Source organism: Scophthalmus maximus, chromosome 17 (assembly GCF_022379125.1).
Source record: "Scophthalmus maximus strain ysfricsl-2021 chromosome 17, ASM2237912v1, whole genome shotgun sequence".
In the NCBI taxonomy this organism is placed as follows: Eukaryota; Metazoa; Chordata; class Actinopteri; order Pleuronectiformes; family Scophthalmidae; genus Scophthalmus; species Scophthalmus maximus.
The window spans coordinates 20,710,001-20,729,124 of NC_061531.1; the positions used below are offsets into that span (position 1 = coordinate 20,710,001).

At 45.4% G+C, this 19,124-nt stretch overlaps 2 protein-coding genes across 3 annotated transcripts in view; both read right to left on the bottom strand.

The window, feature by feature from the left end:
- Positions 1-9,964, bottom strand: part of cdc27 (cell division cycle 27) — a 12,678-nt gene extending 2,714 nt beyond the window's left edge. The window contains exons 1-17 of one of the 2 annotated variants that reach the window (XM_035615467.2): positions 9,754-9,960; positions 7,341-7,416; positions 7,082-7,229; positions 6,156-6,281; positions 5,853-5,950; positions 5,606-5,751; positions 5,178-5,398; positions 4,842-4,941; positions 4,007-4,116; positions 3,653-3,752; positions 3,243-3,423; positions 2,398-2,570; positions 1,683-1,835; positions 1,532-1,612; positions 1,155-1,282; positions 889-1,006; positions 456-584 (exon numbers count right to left, since the gene is read on the bottom strand). In XM_035615467.2, coding sequence (XP_035471360.1) covers positions 456-584; positions 889-1,006; positions 1,155-1,282; positions 1,532-1,612; positions 1,683-1,835; positions 2,398-2,570; positions 3,243-3,423; positions 3,653-3,752; positions 4,007-4,116; positions 4,842-4,941; positions 5,178-5,398; positions 5,606-5,751; positions 5,853-5,950; positions 6,156-6,281; positions 7,082-7,229; positions 7,341-7,416; positions 9,754-9,780 — 2,115 coding nt within the window. In that variant the 5' untranslated portion in view covers positions 9,781-9,960. Of the gene's footprint in view, positions 1-455; positions 585-888; positions 1,007-1,154; positions 1,283-1,531; positions 1,613-1,682; positions 1,836-2,397; positions 2,571-3,242; positions 3,424-3,652; positions 3,753-4,006; positions 4,117-4,841; positions 4,942-5,177; positions 5,399-5,605; positions 5,752-5,852; positions 5,951-6,155; positions 6,282-7,081; positions 7,230-7,340; positions 7,417-9,753 lie in introns of both variants that reach the window. The other variant, XM_035615466.2, reaches the window with a different exon arrangement.
- Positions 9,965-13,096: 3,132 nt separating this feature from the next.
- Positions 13,097-15,707, bottom strand: gh1 (growth hormone 1). Its single transcript, XM_035616028.2, has 6 exons — positions 15,575-15,707; positions 14,569-14,705; positions 14,247-14,363; positions 13,585-13,728; positions 13,391-13,513; positions 13,097-13,301 (listed from the first exon to the last, which is right to left on the bottom strand). The coding sequence occupies exons 1-6, from the start codon at positions 15,582-15,584 to the stop codon at positions 13,239-13,241; spliced, it is 594 nt and encodes a 197-aa protein (XP_035471921.1). The 5' UTR covers positions 15,585-15,707; the 3' UTR covers positions 13,097-13,238.
- Positions 15,708-19,124: the final 3,417 nt, after the last annotated feature.

The following is a 19,124-nucleotide window of genomic DNA, read 5'->3' on the forward strand; positions in this document are numbered from 1 at the left end:
CAGACAGACAGACAGACAGAGATTTTAGATTTAGAACAACTTTTATTAAAAAATCATCAGAACATCACGTTTTTTTTTACAAAGAGAGAATGAGACAGACAGACAGGTCAGAGAGAGAGAGAGAGAGAGAGAGACATTTTGAAAAAAAAATATGAATAAATTAATGTATTTAATAAATAAAGTGATAAAAACACAGAGTGAAAGATGAGCTCTTCCTCCAGAGAGAGAGAGACAGACAGGTCAGAGATTTTTTGATTTTTAAAACACAATGTTTATTAAGATTCACCAGAGAACATCACGGTCCTCTACAAATGAAATGAAAAAAAAAAACACACAGAGAGAGAGAGACAGGTCAGAGAGAGAGAAAGAGAGAGACATCTTTTTTGGTAACCATGTTAACTGTAAACATACGTGTATGATATAAAGTACGTTTATTATTGATCAGTATTGATTACCTTGTACTTGTCGTTGGCAAACAGAATTGATGCTCGGTGGAACTTGCAGAGCGGATTTTTGGGATCAATCCCGATGGCTCGGTTCAGAGTCTCTAAAGCTGCATCGGACTTCTTCAACGCATGCTGCACCTACACACACACACACACACACACACACACACACACACACACACACACACACACACACACACACACACACACACACACACACACACACACACACACACACACACACACACACACACACACACACACACACACACACACACACACACACACACACACACACACACACACACACACACACACACACACACACACACACACACACAGAATGGAAGAATGGAGGATGCTACACATGCTAACAGGGCAGTTGTTCTGAACGGAGGATACTACAAATGCTAAGAGGGCAGTTGTTCATATGCTAACGTACGACTCCGATGTGGCAGAGCAGCACGGAGCTCTGGGGGTTGATGCTCAGAGCTTTCTTGAAGTGGATTTCTGCCAAGTTGAATTTTTCCTGTTTGTAGTAAATCATCCCGAGACCGTACCTGAGAGCAGAGACACAAAAACACACAAGTTCATTTGTATCATCAGTTACTTTGTGTTGCTGTTGACTGAATGTCGATCTGGCTTCCTGGTAACATGCTCTGCGAATGCTTGTGTTGTGTACAGTTGTGGTTACCATGGTGACCGTACCATGCATTGTAGTGTCTGTTGTTGACTCTGATGGCATTACGGAAGCAGGCAAGCGCTCGGTCCAACTCCTCTGTCAGAACAAACTCATGACCCAACAGAGTGTACGCATACGCAAAGCCCGGGTCCACCTGAGAGAGAGACAGGTACAGAGAGAGTGAGACGGGTTTAAAAGGAGAGAAAGGAGGCCAGACAGACAGACAGGAGGACATTGAAGAGTTAGCTGACCCATGAAAAGGAAGACAATCACAGGGACTTCTCAAGAGGTGAATTACCTCGTATGTGATGCCCTTTACCTCGGCCCGTGTTCTGTTTCTCACACCCTCACCTTGGTAACCATGGTTACAGTAACAGGGGTAAACATGATAACAGCAGCTCACCTGGATGGCTCTCTGGAAGAACTTAATGGCGATGTCATGCTCCCTCTGCAGACTGAAACAGTTTCCTGCTACACACCAGGCCTGCAGAGAGACGGGTGGTCAGACAGGGAACAGCCAAGTGGTCAGACAGGTAACAGACCGCGTGTCTCACCTCAGGACAGTTCTTGTCCATGTCGGTCAGGTCCTTGGACAGGGCGGACAGCGCCACATCTTTCTGCAGGTGCCACAGCGTCGTCGAATAAATCTCCATCCCTTCAACTCTGAACGACTCGATCCTGCGAACCTCGCTGAACAGACGCTCGGCCTACAGACACACACAACGTGTCACCTGATTGTAAGCGCTGTGTGTCAGATGTTACAGATGTGTCAGGTGTTACTGATGTGTGTCAGGTGTTACAGCTGTGTGTGTGTCAGGTGTTACCGATGTGTGTCAGGTGTTACAGCTGTGTGTGTGTGCCAGGTGTTACCGATGTGTCAGGTGTTACAGCTGTGTGTGTGTGCCAGGTGTTACCGATGTGTGTCAGGTGTTACAGCTGTGTGTGTGTCAGGTGTTACCGATGTGTGTCAGGTGTTACAGCTGTGTGTGTGTCAGGTGTTACCGATGTGTGTCAGGTGTTACAGCTGTGTGTGTGTCAGGTGTTACCGATGTGTGTCAGGTGTTACAGCTGTGTGTGTCAGGTGTTACAGCTGTGTGTGTCAGGTGTTACCGATGTGTGTCAGGTGTTACAGCTGTGTGTGTGTCAGGTGTTACCGATGTGTGTGTGTGTCAGGTGTTACAGCTGTGTGTGTGTGTGTGTGTGTGTGTGTGTGTGTGTGTGTGTGTGTCAGGTGTTACAGCTGTGTTACCGCTGTGTGTCAGGTGTTACCTGTGTGTACTCGGCCAGCTCAAAGTAGGCCCTGCCAATGTGAGTGAGGACCCAGCCGGTGTTGTAGTGCTGGGGAGGGAGGGAGGTCAGGATGTTGATGGCTTCTTTGCAGTTGTAGGAGCACAGCGCCTGGTAACCACGCCCCAGTTCCCGTAACAATGCCATCACACTGTCTGAGCACACACAAAGAGGGCAGACATGTTTATATACAACTTCCTGTTACGACTACAGATGGTCAAAGCAGAAACCACAGTGGATTCAGGTTCAGGTGTAACCTGAATCCAGAGACAGGTGTTTGTGGATTCTTCCTCCTGAACCTCTTAATGAACTTTAGGTAGTGACCTGGCCTCCTGACCCCAACCATGTCCTCTGATCAGGATCCTCCTGGACGCCGTCCTGAGGAGGACAGACCCAGGACATAATGGAGAAGACCTGAGTACACCTCAGGGTCCAGCAGGAAGAGGGTCAAGTGGGCAAACACACTATAGATGTTCCTGATACCGATACGAGTACCGATCTGATACCAGTGCATTAAAAAAAAAAGTACTAACCCAAGAGAAAATGCCAGCAATTTGTAAAATTTTCACGCCGGTAAAAGCAGTTTTATCATGGTGAGAGTACTTTAAAGACGCAGTATCAGACATAGATTAACGTCCTCGCCGATGCCCGATCCAGCATTTTCATCAGTATAGACATTTGAGATCCTGGTATGGGAATCAGAACATCCCTAGCTAACAGTGACCTGGTTCCCCCTGCCTCCACACTGACTTCATGTACGCGGTAGTACTCGTACCTTCATGTAGGTGGTAGTACTTGTACCTACATGTATGTGGTAGTACTCGTACCTGCGGCCGCCCTCTGGTGCTGGGGGATCTTGGCGTCCGGGAGACTCAGACCAGGATCCAGTCTCAGAATGTCCAGACTGTCGTTCAGGTTGCTGCTGTTTGACGTCTTTGCTGTTTTACATTTAGTTTTCCTGTTTGGGATTTTTGTGGGAAACTTCATCTTTAACTTCTTGCTGTTCTCCTGCAGAGACAGAGACACTGTTCAGCTGTACTGTAGTACTGTGAGGTGAGTACTGCAACATACTACTACAGTACTGTAGTACTGTGAGGATACTGCAACATACTACAGTACTGTAGTACTGTGAGGACGTACTGTGGCATTACTGCTAAGGTGCAGTATTCAAGTACTGCGGTATTACTGCTGCGGTGCAGTATTTAAGTACTGCGGTATTACTGCTGCGATGCAGTACCTTGGCAGTAGAGCTGGCACTAGTGAACAGTCTTGAGCTTCTTCTGGGTTGAACATTTGGAGGACCAGACATACTGGGACTGAGGACCTGAGGAGAGCCACTGAGAGACAGAAAAGTCATCAAACAGACAGACAACAATGAGAGACAGACCGGTCATCAGAGACATGTCGTCAGACAGACAGGTAAAACTGAGAGACAAACAGGCAATCAGACAGACAGGTAACACAGAGACAGACCAGTCATCCGAGACAGGTCGTCAGACAGACGGGTCGTCAGAGAGACCTAAATGAATATCAACTGTCTGTCTCTGTGCCTACCTGACCTAGATACACCCCTGTGATTTATTACAGTTACCTGGTGTGTGGAGCGGAGGTCTGTGATTGGTTGAAGGGGATAGGGAGAACATCTCTGCTGTTTCCACTCTGACTGAAGACAGACTTTGACTGGCTGATCCTGGAAACAGACTGAGAGAAAGACAGGCAGGTGAGGACAAAGACAGACAGAGAGAGACAACCAGGCGAGGACAAAGACAGACAGAGAGAGACAGGCAGGCGAGGACAAAGACAGATGTGAAGAGAGACAGAAAGGCAGCAGCAGAGTGTTACAGTTATCCAGGTGTTTCCAGACGTCCAGCTGCAACCTGTGTCCGGGTGTTTCCAGACATCCAGCTGAAACCTTTCCAGGTGTTTCCAGACGTTCAGCTGGAACCTTTCCAGATGTTTCCAGATATCCATATGTTTTCCAGACATCCAGGTGCAACCTGTGTCCAGATGTTTCCAGGCATCCAGCTGTAACCTGTGTCTAGGTCTTTCGAGACGTCCAGATGTTTCCAGACATCCAGCTGTAACCTGTGTCTAGGTGTTTCTAGACGTCCAGATGTTTCCAGGTGTCCAGCTGTAACATGTGTCCAGGTGTTTCGGCAGCGGATTTGTGGATCAAAGCACAATTTATCGTGACAAAACATCATAGGTAAGACGTAGTTTGTTTGTTTTTCTCTTATTCGGGTGCTGATTTGGTGAGATATGGCTGTAGAGTGCTAAGAAAAGCACCTTTTCTGCATTCATTTTCTGCAAACCCGAGTACGGGAGCGTTCATCATTGGGGATGAACGTAAATAGTGCATTTTGTCAACGAATTGTATGCAAATCGACAAATTTATGTACTCAACATGATCGATCTTGTGTGTTTACCTTCTTGTTTGGGGCTGTAGTTTGCGTTTCCATGGTAGCTGAATAGTTCTGTAGATATGTGGGGTCTCCAGGGCTGGGCTCCAGGGGAAGGATTCCAAAACTACACACACACACACACAAACACACACACACACACACACACACACACACACACACACACACACACACACACACACACACACACACACACACACACACACACACACACACACACACACACACACACACACACACACACACACACACACACACACACACACACACACACACACACACAGTTAAGGTTGTGTGTGGTTTATTGGTGTATGTATTTTTATGTTCAGGTGTGTCACTCACCTAGGTGTCAGCGGACTGAGTGCAGCGGGTCCTCCCAGTAAGCTTCTCCCACTCTTGGGCTTGTTCTGTTTAGCCAATAAGGAACCAGCTGATGCAATTGAAACAGTGTTACCCAGTAGGGAGCCGGTCTCCGGGGAGATGAGGGAGGAGTCAATGTAGGAAACCGACAAATCAGACGTCAGCTTTCCATTAGATGATTCTAGATTCAGACGATTCAACTCCTGGATGAGAGAAGATGTTCAGAAACACAAATACACAATGTCACAGGATTGAATGAAAGGAGTCAAATGTATCAATAACAATTAAAAAGGTACAAAGTCATAATCTGGACCAGTAATCTGACTATTCAATCAGATTACCATGCATGATGTAATATGTGTACCAGACCACTGTAATCTGATCACATGAGGTGTGTTAGTATTGTGTACCAGCGTGTCCTGAGGCGTCTCCATCAGGGCGGTGTCTAGACGATGGGAGGGGTTCTGGGCGGGGCTAATAGATGGGTGGGGCGGGGCTACAGAATAGTTCTGTAGAGACGACAACCTGAAGACCTGATCTGGATCTGGTTTCTCTCCTGAAAACACAGAACGAAAAGAAAACCCACATGATCAAAGACTCACCAGCCGGCCTGTGTGTGCGTGCGTGCGTACGTGTGTGTGCGGGCGTGGTCGTTACCTAGGTGACAAAGGTTCTGGAAAGGCGACCAGAGGAACGGATTGAGAGTTGAACTTCTCTGGAAACACTCTGCACCTTTAGCAACACGATCTGTCTTGCTGCTCAGAGAGAGAGAGAGAAAGAGACAGACAGACAGACAGACAGACGGACAGGTCAGACACACAGAGAGAGAGACAGACAGGTCAGAGCAAGAGAGGGAGAGAGAGAAAGACGGGTCAGAGAGAGACCGGTCAGAGTCAGAGAGAGACAGATCAGAGACAGACAATTCAGAGAGAGAGAGAGACATGTTAATTGGTTTGATACCAGTAGATGTGTCCCAGTAACGACAGCGTGAATGAGGCGGAGTCTCCAAACTCTGTGATGATGTCATCTTGACTCTTCTGTTTGTTTAGCACTCCACCAATCAGTACCTGTTCTCCTTCAGCTAGCCTGAGAGACAGACAGGTAGAGAGATGGAGAGCGACAGGTGGACAAACAGGTAGATACATATGAGTTTCATTCAGGTCGGCCACGCCCCCTCCCACTGTGAGTCTGACCTGATGTCTGAAATCACCACGACTCACTTCATAGTGAGGAGCTGACATTTCTTACACCCTATGTAGTGAACTCATTATATCCCACAATGCATTGTGAAAAGTAGTGTACAACCGATGGTCACTAACCAAGCGATATATCCCATCATGCATTGAGCTTGGGGCACTGAAAACCAAATTGTGCTTTGTCCAACTTTCCACAGTAGGAGGCGTAGTCTGACCACGACAGCTTGACAGAGTTCCTGGACAGAACAGGACTCTGATCCACGACAAACCCTGTTACTAACAGAGCTGGACAATATTTACTGAGGTAATCTACCGCGGCTTGAATGATAATTAAAATTTGGGCAAATCGCTAACCATTTCATCCCTAATACATATATGTATGTATGCATGTATGTATATATATATATATATACATTAACACACTCACTTTTGCAAAAATAAATGTTCAGACGAGCATCATCTTCATCTTTTCACTTACAATTTGATGACATCTTGCTTTGTTATTCACGATATTTCTCAATTTAAGATAATCATCTATTTTATAGTGTATTTATAGGCCAACGAAGACCAACAAGGACCTCTGCCTCTGCCGGCCTGTAGACCATGTCCCAAAACATGTGGGCCCTGAATTGGGAAATAGCTTAATGTTGAAACCTTTTGATATGTGTGTGTGTGTGTGTGTGTTCTTACTTGCTCAGTTCAACGCAGCATTTTGCCAACAGGAATCGAACCTGTGGTGTGGAGCAGCTGTGAGCCTTCAGAAGCCGGTACGCTTTGTATGGCTTCCCCGAGCGATAATAACACGTAGCCAATAGGTAGAGAGCCTCCTCTGACCTCACTGACAGACAGACAGACAGACAGGTAGACAGGTCAACATGTAGCCAACAGGTAGAGAGCCTACTCTGACCTCACTGACAGACAGACAAACAGACAGACAGACAGATGTTACCTTCAGCGTAGAGTCTCTCAGCAAGGAAAACAGCGTCCAGGTAGGCGTAGTGGTTCAGAGCCTGCCACACTGCAGCCTGAGCAAAGACACGTCAACATCTTCAACATCATAACTAGTCATGAACGTCACACACACACACACACACACACACACACACACACACACACACACACACACACACACACACACACACACACACACACACACACACACACAGACACACACACACAGACAGTAACACACACACACGCACACACACAGACAGTAACACACACACACACACAGACAGTAACACACACACACACACACACACACACACACACACACACAGACAGTAACACACACACACACACACACACACTCACACAGACAGTAACACACACACGCACACACAGACAGTAACACACACACAGACAGTAACACACACACACGCACACACAGACAGTAACACACACACACACACACACACACACTCACACACACACACACACACACACACACACACACACACACACACACTCACACAGACAGTAACACACACACGCACACACAGACAGTAACACACACACACACGCACACACAGACAGTAACACACAGACAGTAACACACACACACACACACTCACACAGACAGTAACACACACACACGCACACACACAGACAGTAACACACACACACGCACACACAGACAGTAACACACACACAGACAGTAACACACACAGACAGTAACACACACAGACAGTAACACACACACACACACACACACACACACACACACACACACACACACACACACACACACACACACACACACACACAGACACACACACAGACAGTAACACACACACACGCACACACAGACAGTAACACACACACAGACAGTAACACACACACATGCACACACAAACAGTAACACACACACACACACACACACACACACACACACACACAGAGAGACAGACAGTAACACACACACACACACAGAGACAGACAGTAACACACAGACAGTAACACACACACACACACACACACAGACAGTAACACACACACACACACACGCACACACACACACACACACACACACACAGACAGTAACACACACACAGAGACAGACAGTAACACACACACACACACACACAGTAACACACAGGCAGGATCCTGTAGAATGATCCCCTCTGATTGGTCAGAAGTTGATGCTCTCAGAGGAACAGCATCAATTACCATGGTGATTTACCAGTTGAACCTGGTAACCTGTGTATCCCTGTCCACCTCTGTACGATCACCTGTGTTGATCCTAACTGAGACTGTCTTAACATGATGAAGGACGTCACTTTACGTGTCAACACGTCACTCAATCACTGTTTACCTCAGAGGCATGACGTCACAACCATACCTGTGACCAGGAGATGTTGACTGAGCGGTGAACATGGCAGCGACTCAGCTGATGGACAATGTTCACGTTCACCAGCTGCCGGCAGACATTTGCTAGCGTTAGCAACAAGAAGCTAACTAGCTGTTGGCTAACTTCCTCCAGACTGAGGTGGCCGCTCTACAAGTCAGACTACAAATACAAACAGAATAAACCTCAACAAACCTCCATGTTCACTAGTGAACTGTGAAGGGGGAGTTCTGCGGACTGGAGCCGCTCGACTGGACCTCAGACGCGGAGTTAGCAGCTAACACAACTCTGCTCTTAGCATTAGCAAAGCTAATAATACAAGACTCCATTTGAAATGGAGCTGTTTCGTATTGAACGACTCATCAGCGAATCAAACCCTTCGTATCAGTCATATAAACAACCATCGCAGTCCCCCGATCACTTCGGCGAACAGAACCTCGCCCTCGTGCGCGTCGTTTCGGAACAATATCAACTTCAATAAGTGTTGTCGCTCGCAGCGCCGTCCGTCGCCTGCATGTTGACCTCAGCAGAGACCCATCATGAGACCAACATGCTACATCAGTGTTGTATTATCCGGTGATTCAAGGTTCATCTGCTCCTCGGACCGGTGCCGAAGCGACGAGCGGCCCCGAGCGGATCACACAGGACCCACAGATCTGTTCCATCCTCTGGGTACTTACAGCCACAGCTCTGGAAAATTCGACTGAACAGCTTTTTAAAGGCAGTCTGGTAATGGCCGTGTTGAAGAATTACCAAGCTGACATTAGCAAACGAACTAGCACAGTGTTGAGGTCTGGATCCAAGCAGAACCAGGAGCGAACAGGCCACATTGTAACGATCGTTTGAACAGAATTAGACAAATCGAACGCTCCGCGTCCTCAGCGCCGGCTGGAGGCCTGTGGCGGGGGAAAAGCTCTCACAGCCGGCTGACCAGTCGCTGACCAGCAGTTGAGGCCGGGACCGAGAACACGGCAGCGGCTCCATCAATACTCGGTTCCTGGAGGTTCGTTGTTACCTGGACAGGTTCCTGCAGCACCGTCATCCCGCTCGGAGACGCCGTCTATCTGTTCCCGTCGTCTGTTCTCCCTCGTTTCTCTCGGCTCTTTCTTTACTTGTGTCTCCAGGACGAGCTGTAACCGAAGATTTGAACACACCGACCGTTAGCGGCCGAACTCAGCCGAACGTTTCCGAGGATGGCAGCAGGCCGGGGCGGAAAGGAACGACCGTCGACGAAAAGAGCCGTAGAAGCAGCGCCCCCTAGCGGCGCCTCAGAAAGCTTCCGCTGTCTTGTCACGTGACATTAGGCGAATCAAAGATTAATATGAAACTATAGAGACTCTGCACCACTTAACTTACAAATATGTACTTACAAATGAAATAATATGAATAAACATACATAACCTCATATTACAGTCCATGTTCATAATAATGTAACCTGGGACCAATTAGGAAGAAAGTTAAATATGATCAGTGTAATTGCTACGTTTCTAATTGAATACGTCTGATAAAGGGAATGTAAATATGAAAAATCATGAACTGTGTCCTAAGGCAAACAATTTAATATGTAAAAAGAATGAAATGTCCCTTCTTGATAATAATAAACCTCTCACTCATATTATCTGGGATCTGTTGACAATGTTCTCACAGCTAGAAGGTTCTTGGTTCACATCTCGGTTCAGACCAGCCAGGGTCTTTCTTTAAACTCCTGCTCCTCACCTACAAAGACATTAATAATCAGACTCCGTCATATCTGACAGAGTAAGTTCATATTATCCAACAGATCACTTCTCAGGACAACTTGTGGTTCTAGAGTCTGTATGAGCAGAACAGGAAGTAGAACCTTCAGCCACCAGGCTCCTCCCCTCGCAGGCTCCTCCCCTCTGGAACCAGCTCCCAGGTCTAAAACTTCCTCTTTGATGAAGATTATAGTTGGAGCTGAACCATCTCTTAGTTCTGCTGCTAGAGGCCGAGACTTCTGGGAACTCCCATCATCCACCACTCTCTCTCTCTCTCTCTCCCTCTCTCTCTCTCTCCCTCTCCCTCCCTCTCAATTCAATTCAGTTCAATTCAAAAATCTTTATTGGCATGCAATTTTTAATAACAATCTTGCCAAAGCATTAACATACAATTGTACGAGCATTCGGACAGAACACAACAAACATTAACACAACATTAAGATGGATTATATTCATTATATATACAGTATAAACAGTGTGTGTGTGTGTGTGTGTGTGTGTGTGTGTGTGTGTGTGTGTGTGTGTGTCGGTCATTCACTGTCCCTCAGGTCATGGCATGTTAAAACATATTGCGCAGCAACATTTGCTCTGTCTCCTTCTTTCATGAGTTTCTTTAGTTGTGAGACGTCGTTGAGCTCTTTGAAATCTAACTCTTCCTTGTTTTGCTGAATGTTTTACAGTGTAGGAGAAAGTGCATCTCCGCCCCAACCTCACCTGTGGACCAGTGACCACACACCTGTTTTCTTCTGGTTGCAATGTTTTTTTGTATCTTCCTGTTTCGATGGTCAGTTTGTGTCACTGAGCCTGGACCTGGTCAGGATCTTTCTCTGACAGTAGAGAGATGTTCTGCTCATTCATCATCTCTTTTTAGGACCAGATAACATTTTGGATTTTAGTTTCTTCTTTCCAATGTTCCAGATAGGTTTCTTTACATTTTGTTAAGATTTGATTGACTCTGATTAGTGTTTGGAGAGCGGGGTTGTTGTGAGTTCTCGCTCTCTCTCCATGTATTTACATCCCACGTCATTAACTTTTACTTATGTTTTCTCTCTCTCTCTTAGTGAATCTCTGACTCCAGAGCTGCAGGATCCAAATGTGTTATTATTATTATCATTATTATTATTATTATTATTATTATTATTAACAAAGCCATTGAATCTATTAGTGTCAGTATTATTATTGTAATCAAAAGAATGATTCTGAAAGAGATTAAAGCAGAAGTTCTGGTTCTGGTTGTGTTAGATTTCTTCCTGTTAGAAGAGTTTTGTCTCTCCAGAGTCTGAACTGTTGTATTTCTCTGTAATACTGTGAGGTCACAAGGTCACGAGGTCCTGACCTCACTATGTAAAGAGCCTTGAGATAATAATTTGGCGATATACAAATAAAATTGAATGGAATTGGAGTTCTTCACACCTGGTTATCTCTGGGTTCTCTCTGGGTTCTCTCTGGGCTCTCTCTGGGTTCTCTCTGGGTTAGCTCTTGGTTCTTTCTGGGTTCTCTCTTGGTTCTCTCTGGGTTCTCTCTGGGCTCTCTCTTGGTTCTCGCTGGATTTGCTATTGGTTCGCTCTTGGTCCTCTCTGGGCTCTTTCTGGGTTCTCTCTGGGTTCGCTCTTGGTTCGCTCTTGGTTCTCTCTGGGTTCTCTCTGGGTTCTCTCTGGGCTCTTTCTGGGCTCTCTCTGGCCTTTGTCTTGGTTCGCTCTTGGTTCTCTCTTGGTTCTCTCTGGGCTCTCTCTGGGTTCTCTATGGGGTCTCTCTTGGTTCTCTCTGGGTTCATTCTTGGTTCGCTCTTGGTTCTCTCTGGGCTCTCTCTGGGATCTTTCTGGGCTCTCTCTGGGTTCTCTCTGGGCTCTCTCTTGGTTCTCTCCAGATTTACTCTTGGTTCACTCTGGGTTCTCTCTGGGCTCTTTCTGGGCTCTCTCTGGGTTGCTCTTGGTTCGCTCTTGGTTCTCTCTGGGCTCTCTCTGGGATCTTTCTGGGCTCTCTCTTGGTTCGCTCTTGGTTCTCTCTGGGTTCACTCTTGGTTCTCTCTGGGTTCTCTCTGGGTTCACTCTTGGTTCTTTCTGGGTTCTCTCTAGGTTCTCTCTGGACTCTCTCTTGCTTCTCTCTGGGATCTCTCTGGGTTCTCTCTTTGTTCTCTCTTGGATCTCTCTGGGTTCTCTCTTGGTTTTCTCTGGGCTCTATCTTGGTTCTCTCTGGGTTCTCTCTTAGTTCTTTCTGTGTTCTCTCTTGGTTTTCTCTGGGCTCTATCTTGGTTCTCTCTAGGTTCTCTTTGGGTTCTCTCTTGGTTCTCTCTGGGATCTCTCTGGGTTCTCTCTTGGTTCTCTCTTGGATCTCTTTGGGTTCTCTCTTGGTTTTCTCTGGGCTAGGGTTAACTCCTAACCCCTAAGGCTAACCCTCTCTCTGGATGAGCATGAATGGTTGTTTGTCTCTGTTGCCCTGCGATACGTTGGCGACCTCCAGGGTGAACCCGCCTTGCAGCCAACAGCTGTGATTGGTTCAGACCCCCCAAGATAATGGATAGATGGACCCCTACCCCTAACCCCCATTGAAGAACCCTTTAACTCTGAGTTCAGTCAGAGGTCAAACTTCTTTGTATTTCAGACAATAAAAGAGACGTAAAAGCAGAGTCAAGACCCTTTATTTCACATGCTGACAGTATGACATCACAATGACATCATCAGTTTGGAATGCAGTAGCAACAGAGGCTAACAGTAATGCTAGTTAGCAGAGTGGGCTAACATAACGTCACCAATGGAGGGCGGAGCTACAGGGTGCAGTTAGCTTCTGGAGAGAGTCGACATTTAGCCACTGTCAGGTACGTCTCCATCTGTACACACATACGTTATCATCATTACATCATCACATCATCATGACATCATCATTACATCATCACCCCCAGCCCCACCACCACCCCACCTTGTGCATGTCCTTCTTGAAGCAGGCCAGCAGCTCGGCTCCGAAACTCTGGTGGTAGGTTCCATAAGGAGCGAGCTGAAGGGCGGAGCTGTCGGGGAAGCCCTCTGCTCCGTCCTGATTGGCCTGAAGGGTCAGGTGGTCAGTCAGACAGCTATTCTGATGGTTAGGTGTGATTTATGTGTATGTGTTTTCACCTCGATCAACAGCAAGATTCCTGTTTTCAGCTCAGACAGTTTGGATGGAATCTGGAACCTCGGAGCAGAACCTCCGATCAGAGAACGACTGGAGAACTCCCAAGACTCAACCAATCGATAAGAGATATATAACAGCTTCAGAACCTAGAACCAATGAAATTAATCCATGTCACCGATACGCTGAAGTTATCATGACGATACTATCTGATAGTACTTCTGTTACACACTGTGTCAGTCATAATATTACTTCAATATGTACTTCAGGTACTGTGTAGTTCTGTGTGTTACTGTGTAGTACTATGTGTTACTGTGTAGTACTATGTGTTACTGTGTAGTACTGTGTGTTACTGTGTAGTACTGTGTAGTACCATGTGTTACTTTGTGTTACTGTGTAGGACTATGTGTAACTGTGTAGTACCGTGTGTTACTGTGTATTATCGTGTGTTAATGTGTAGTACTTTGTAGTTCTGTGTGTTGCTGTGTAGTATTGTGTAGTACTGTGTGTTAATGTGTAGTACTGTGTGGTACTGTGTGTTACTGTGTAGTATTGTGTAGTACTGTTTGTTACTGTGTAGTATTGTGTATTGCTGTTTGTTAATGTGTAGTACTGTGTGTTACTGTGTAGTACTGTGTGTTACTGTGTGGTATTGTCTAGTACTCACAGAACTGCGTTGTGTCTCGTGGTTATTGATGGGGCTGATGATGTAATCAGAGTTACAATAAACCTGCAAGACGATTTTGTTGACTTGACGCTGATCCTCAGTCTGAAGAGGAGACTCCTACACACACACACACAAATATATAAGCAGATACACACAAACACACACACAGTCGTTCACAATGACACACACACACACACACACAATGATACACAACAGAGATACACACTAAGTTACCCAGTAATACACACACACGCACACACACATCTTTCTGGTGTGTGTGTCCCTTGTGTACATCATGTATATTTTGCTGCTGGACACTTACGAACTCAGACAAGAGTTTCTGAGCGATCAGGTGAAGGTTCTGAACTTTGCTCACAGCGATGGAGAACAGTCGCTGACTCCCATCTGTGATTGGCTGAGAGGACACGCCCACAGACAGGACGGACAGCAGGAGAACAACTGACAGAGAGACAGACAGGTTAGAAACAGACAGGTGAGACACACAGGTGAGAGACGTGAGACAGACAGGTGAGAGACACACAGGTGAGACACACAGGTGAGAGACGTGGGACAGACAGAGACAGACATATAGGTGAGAGACTTGAGAGACAGATAGAAACAGACAGACAGGTGAGAGATGTGAGAGACAGACAGAAACAGACAGACAGTTGAGAGACGTGAGAGACGGACAGAAACAGACAGACAGGTGAAAGACGGGAGAGGCGGACAGAAACAGACAGACAGGTTAGAGACGTGAGAGACAGACAGAAACAGACAGACAGGTGAGAGACGTGAGAGACAGAACGAAACAGACAGATAGGTGAAAGACGTGAGAGACAGACAGAAACAGACAGACAGGTGAAAGACATGAGAGACGGACAGAAACAAACAGACAGGTGAGAGACGTGAGAGACAGAAAGAAACAGACAGACAGGTGAGAGACGTGAGAGACAGACAGAAACAGACAGACAGGTGAAAGACGTGAGAAACAGACAGAAACAGACAGAAACAGACAGACAGGTGAAAGACGTGAGAAACAGACAGAAACAGACAGACAGGTGAAAGACATGAGAGACGGACAGAAACAAACAGACAGGTCAGAGACGTGAGAGACAGAAAGAAACAGACAGACAGTAGAGAGACGTGAGAGACAGACAGAAACAGACAGACAGGTGAGAGACGTGAGAGAAAGAAAGAAACAGACAGACAGGTGAGAGACACACCTGTCTGTCACAAACAACGAAATACACTTTTAGATGATAATAATATATACCATCAAATGAAATGGTCCCGTCGAAGAAGATCTAATAATTATTTTTATGTCTCACCTGTGTCCATGGCTGGTCGAGGTTCAGTTCTGGGTCTGGATCTGGATCTGGATCTGGATCTGGATCTGGATCTGGTTCTGCTGGTTCTGGTCTCAGTTTAGTTGTTCAGTTTGTCGTGATCTTTTCAGCTCAGAAGTTTGTGGTTTTATAGCAGAAAACTTGATGATTAAATTCATCAACAGAAACATGAAACGAACAAACAACCACTGTGTGTGTGTGTGTGTGTGTGTGTGTGTGTGTGTGTGTGTGTGTGTGTGTGTGTGTGGCACCTTGATAATCATATGTATGGGACATTAAAATCTGAGCTGAGGGTGAAAACAGGAAGTGATGTAAAAACGTTATATTGTATGTTTTTGGATAGTGATATATAACATGAAACATATGTATATAGCTTTGCTTAACAAGCATTAAAGTTACAGAGTAGAACATGAACATTCGCAGTATATTGAGTTCTGAACAGTAGATGCAGTACAACAGGAGTATATGTAGTACAAGTATATAGTGTTGTACAGTAGACTCATGAAATCTTTTAGTCAAAGTTACACATGAATAAAAGCATTTATACTTCACCCTTCAGGCCAATCATACAAAAGTATGAACAGAAGTCAGATTTCATTATGTTATGATCATTAGAATTGTTATCACCACCGTTGTGATGTTGCAGCTGATCATGTTTATTATATGAATTCAGTGAAATAGAAGTTTCAAGTGACAAGAAATGGATAAACTCCAAGTACCTTGGCATTAAAGTACAAGTACCTTGTAAATGTGTTCCATCTTGAATCAGGAACCAGATTCAGTTCAGATGAAGACTAAAATTATGTTAAAATAAAAGTCATGAATCCAAATAAAATTAAAATGAATCCATAAATAACAGGAAGTCTCTGAGGGGACGTCACTGATGAAAACATGTAAACGAGTTCAAACTGTTTTTAGTAACAAAGTCAGATGTTTGATGTTTTTGTCCTGAGACGTATGAATTTATTCAGACGTGTCACTGATCTGAGGTCAGACATTCGACGGAGTTACATCACAGGAACCTGAATGAATTCAACGCTGCCTGACACCGAGACACCACCTCATCTGAGGGTGAACAACAACAACAACAACGATGATGACGACAAGTTTATCGAACTCATCTCATTAACCAACAGCTGCTGAACAAACAACAGTTTATCTACACAAGCTGAGGCCTGAAGAGTTTGACCTCTGATTCTGCCGGACTTTGAGTTAAACGGTTCTGGTGGTTCTGATGTCGGTCTGTTGAGTCAGTGTTAACTTACCCGGAGAAATTAGCATGGTTAAAGGGGGCGTGTTCAGCAGCACATGGTGAAACATGACTGTGGCAGCAGCAGAGTCTGGGAGGCTTGTTAACACAATGTCAACCGAGTAAATTCATGAAAAGTGTTGTTTTTTTTACTCTTGAATCTTAATTAATAGCTTATATAATATGTGAAAACAATTAGGTTATTTTAGACTCCACACGTCTCCACCTCTAAAATCATCCCGTTACTTAAAGCACTTAGACTGTGCGAGTATATTGCTGGTGTCTTAAGTATTTACTTCATATCTCACACAAATATCCCAAACTCTGGTTTAACTGAGCTTAACAAAACATCATCTGTTTAATTAAATTACATTTTATTAACATTCATTATGTCAAGGCTCTTTACATAGTGAGAGAATAGAGGGATTTACAGATGAGGAGGAGGATGGACCTGCGGCTTGGACACGACCATGAGTTTTTATTTCACTCAGGTAGTTGACAAGTGACAGAGGGAAGAGCTGATGGTTTGGTGCTAAGATAAAGCCGTGCATCATCAGCATAACAGTGGAAACTGAGGCCGCGTGGCCAAGGGGGAGCATGTAGATTGTGAAGAGGAGGGGTCCAAGCACAGAGCCTTGAGGTACACCTTGTTTGACTGGGGCCTTGGGGAACAAGAGTCTCTGAAGGTGATGAACTGTTTCCTGTTGGAGACGTAAGACTGGAGCCAGCAGAGCGATGAACCGGGGAGGCCAACGTATCCAGACAGATGGCTGAGGAGGATGATATGAGAAACTATCAAAGGCTGTGAGAGGTCGAGGAGAGTGAGGGAGCTGATGTGGCCGGAATCTGTGGCAATGAGGTGATGAGGAGATTGTTGGTGATTTTAATGAGTGCTTAATCAGTGCTCTGGTCTGAAGCCAGATTGAAGGGTTAAGTGTGGAAAATTATCTCGATGAGACCTCCCAGTTCATCTGAGATGTTCTGGTTTGCTTCCACCCCACATCCATCGGTTCTGACAGAGTGGTGAATCGGTTCAGATTCTGGTGTAGGCGAGGAATCAAAGGCAGTGCACTGGCCGACACCCGTCGACTGCAACTCTCTACTTCGTCATATTACTTGCATGCCGTAATGTGTGTCCTCTTATATTTTAATAGTATTTGTGAAAAATGAAATATGCTTACACTGTTCCAAGCTGGAATTGAACTGCCAACCTTTGGGTTTTTGGCTATGCAACTTTACCTGGTGTACTACAAAATTTTTCTGTCTTTCAGTGAGTAATTCTTTCTTTTTTGGATTTCCATAAGAGGGTTTGTAATTGTTTTTGGGCACTGGGTTTTCAGTTGTGCTGGATTCTGAGTTTTTAAGTTTAGGATCCCATGACTGGGATAGTTTGTAATATCAACAAACTGAGATTGGTTTTCAGTTGTGCTGGTCGGTTCAGTCTGCAGATGCAGGACTGGAGGATGGTGATTCTTGCTGGTCCATGTTCTTGGTTTCTTGATTTTCACATCCTTGGAGGACAGGAGGAAGGTGATACTGGGTGGTCCGCCATCTTGGGTTTTCAGTTGTGCTGGATAAGATAAGATATATCTTTATTTGTCCCACAATGGGTTAGATCTCATAGTGGGACATGTGCTGATGGTGTCGGGCAGCAACTGCTCTTTCCAGGATTTTGCTGAAGAAAGGAAGGTTGGAGATTGGTTGGTAGTTAATGAGGTAATCTGGGTCCACATCCTGTCGGTAGACGGTCAGAGGGTAGGTGGATAGTTATTGGTGGACAGAATCCACTTCGGCCTGGGAGAAGTCCAGGAAGCATCAGAGTGGCAAAGGGCATCAAAGGGGAGAAATAGCCGGTTGATGGTGGAAAAGAGGATTCTGGATTTCTTTATCAATAAGGGTGGAGTCGTAATGTGTTTTGGCCTTGAGAAAGAGCTTCTTTAGGTCCTCACATGGTCTTTAAAGGCCTCAAGCTGGACATTAAGGCCAGATCTTTTAAGGAGCCTCTCCAGTTGGCGACCAGTGGCCTTTATGGTCTTGAGGGGCAAGAGAGTCCAAACTGAGAGATGTGTCTGCTTCAATAAACCTCTATGAATTATTAAAATGCCTCCATTGTTTCATTCATTCAGTCATAGTTTAGTTGTCGTTAATATTATTGCTGCACGATCCCATTGATATGTAAATGTGTAAACCTGTACATATGTATAGATGTCCACAAAACATTTTCAGAAGTAAACATGAACAGATTGAATTCGAGTCCGAAGGAGAAGAAGAAGAACAACAACA

Coding starts and splice junctions, on each gene's coding strand:
- gh1 (XM_035616028.2), bottom strand. Junction 13,729..14,246: donor ACGAGACACAACGCAGTTCT/GTGAGTACTAGA, acceptor CATTGGTTCTAG/GTTCTGAAGCTGTTATATAT. Junction 13,514..13,584: donor GAATCTTGCTGTTGATCGAG/GTGAAAACACAT, acceptor CTGACCCTTCAG/GCCAATCAGGACGGAGCAGA.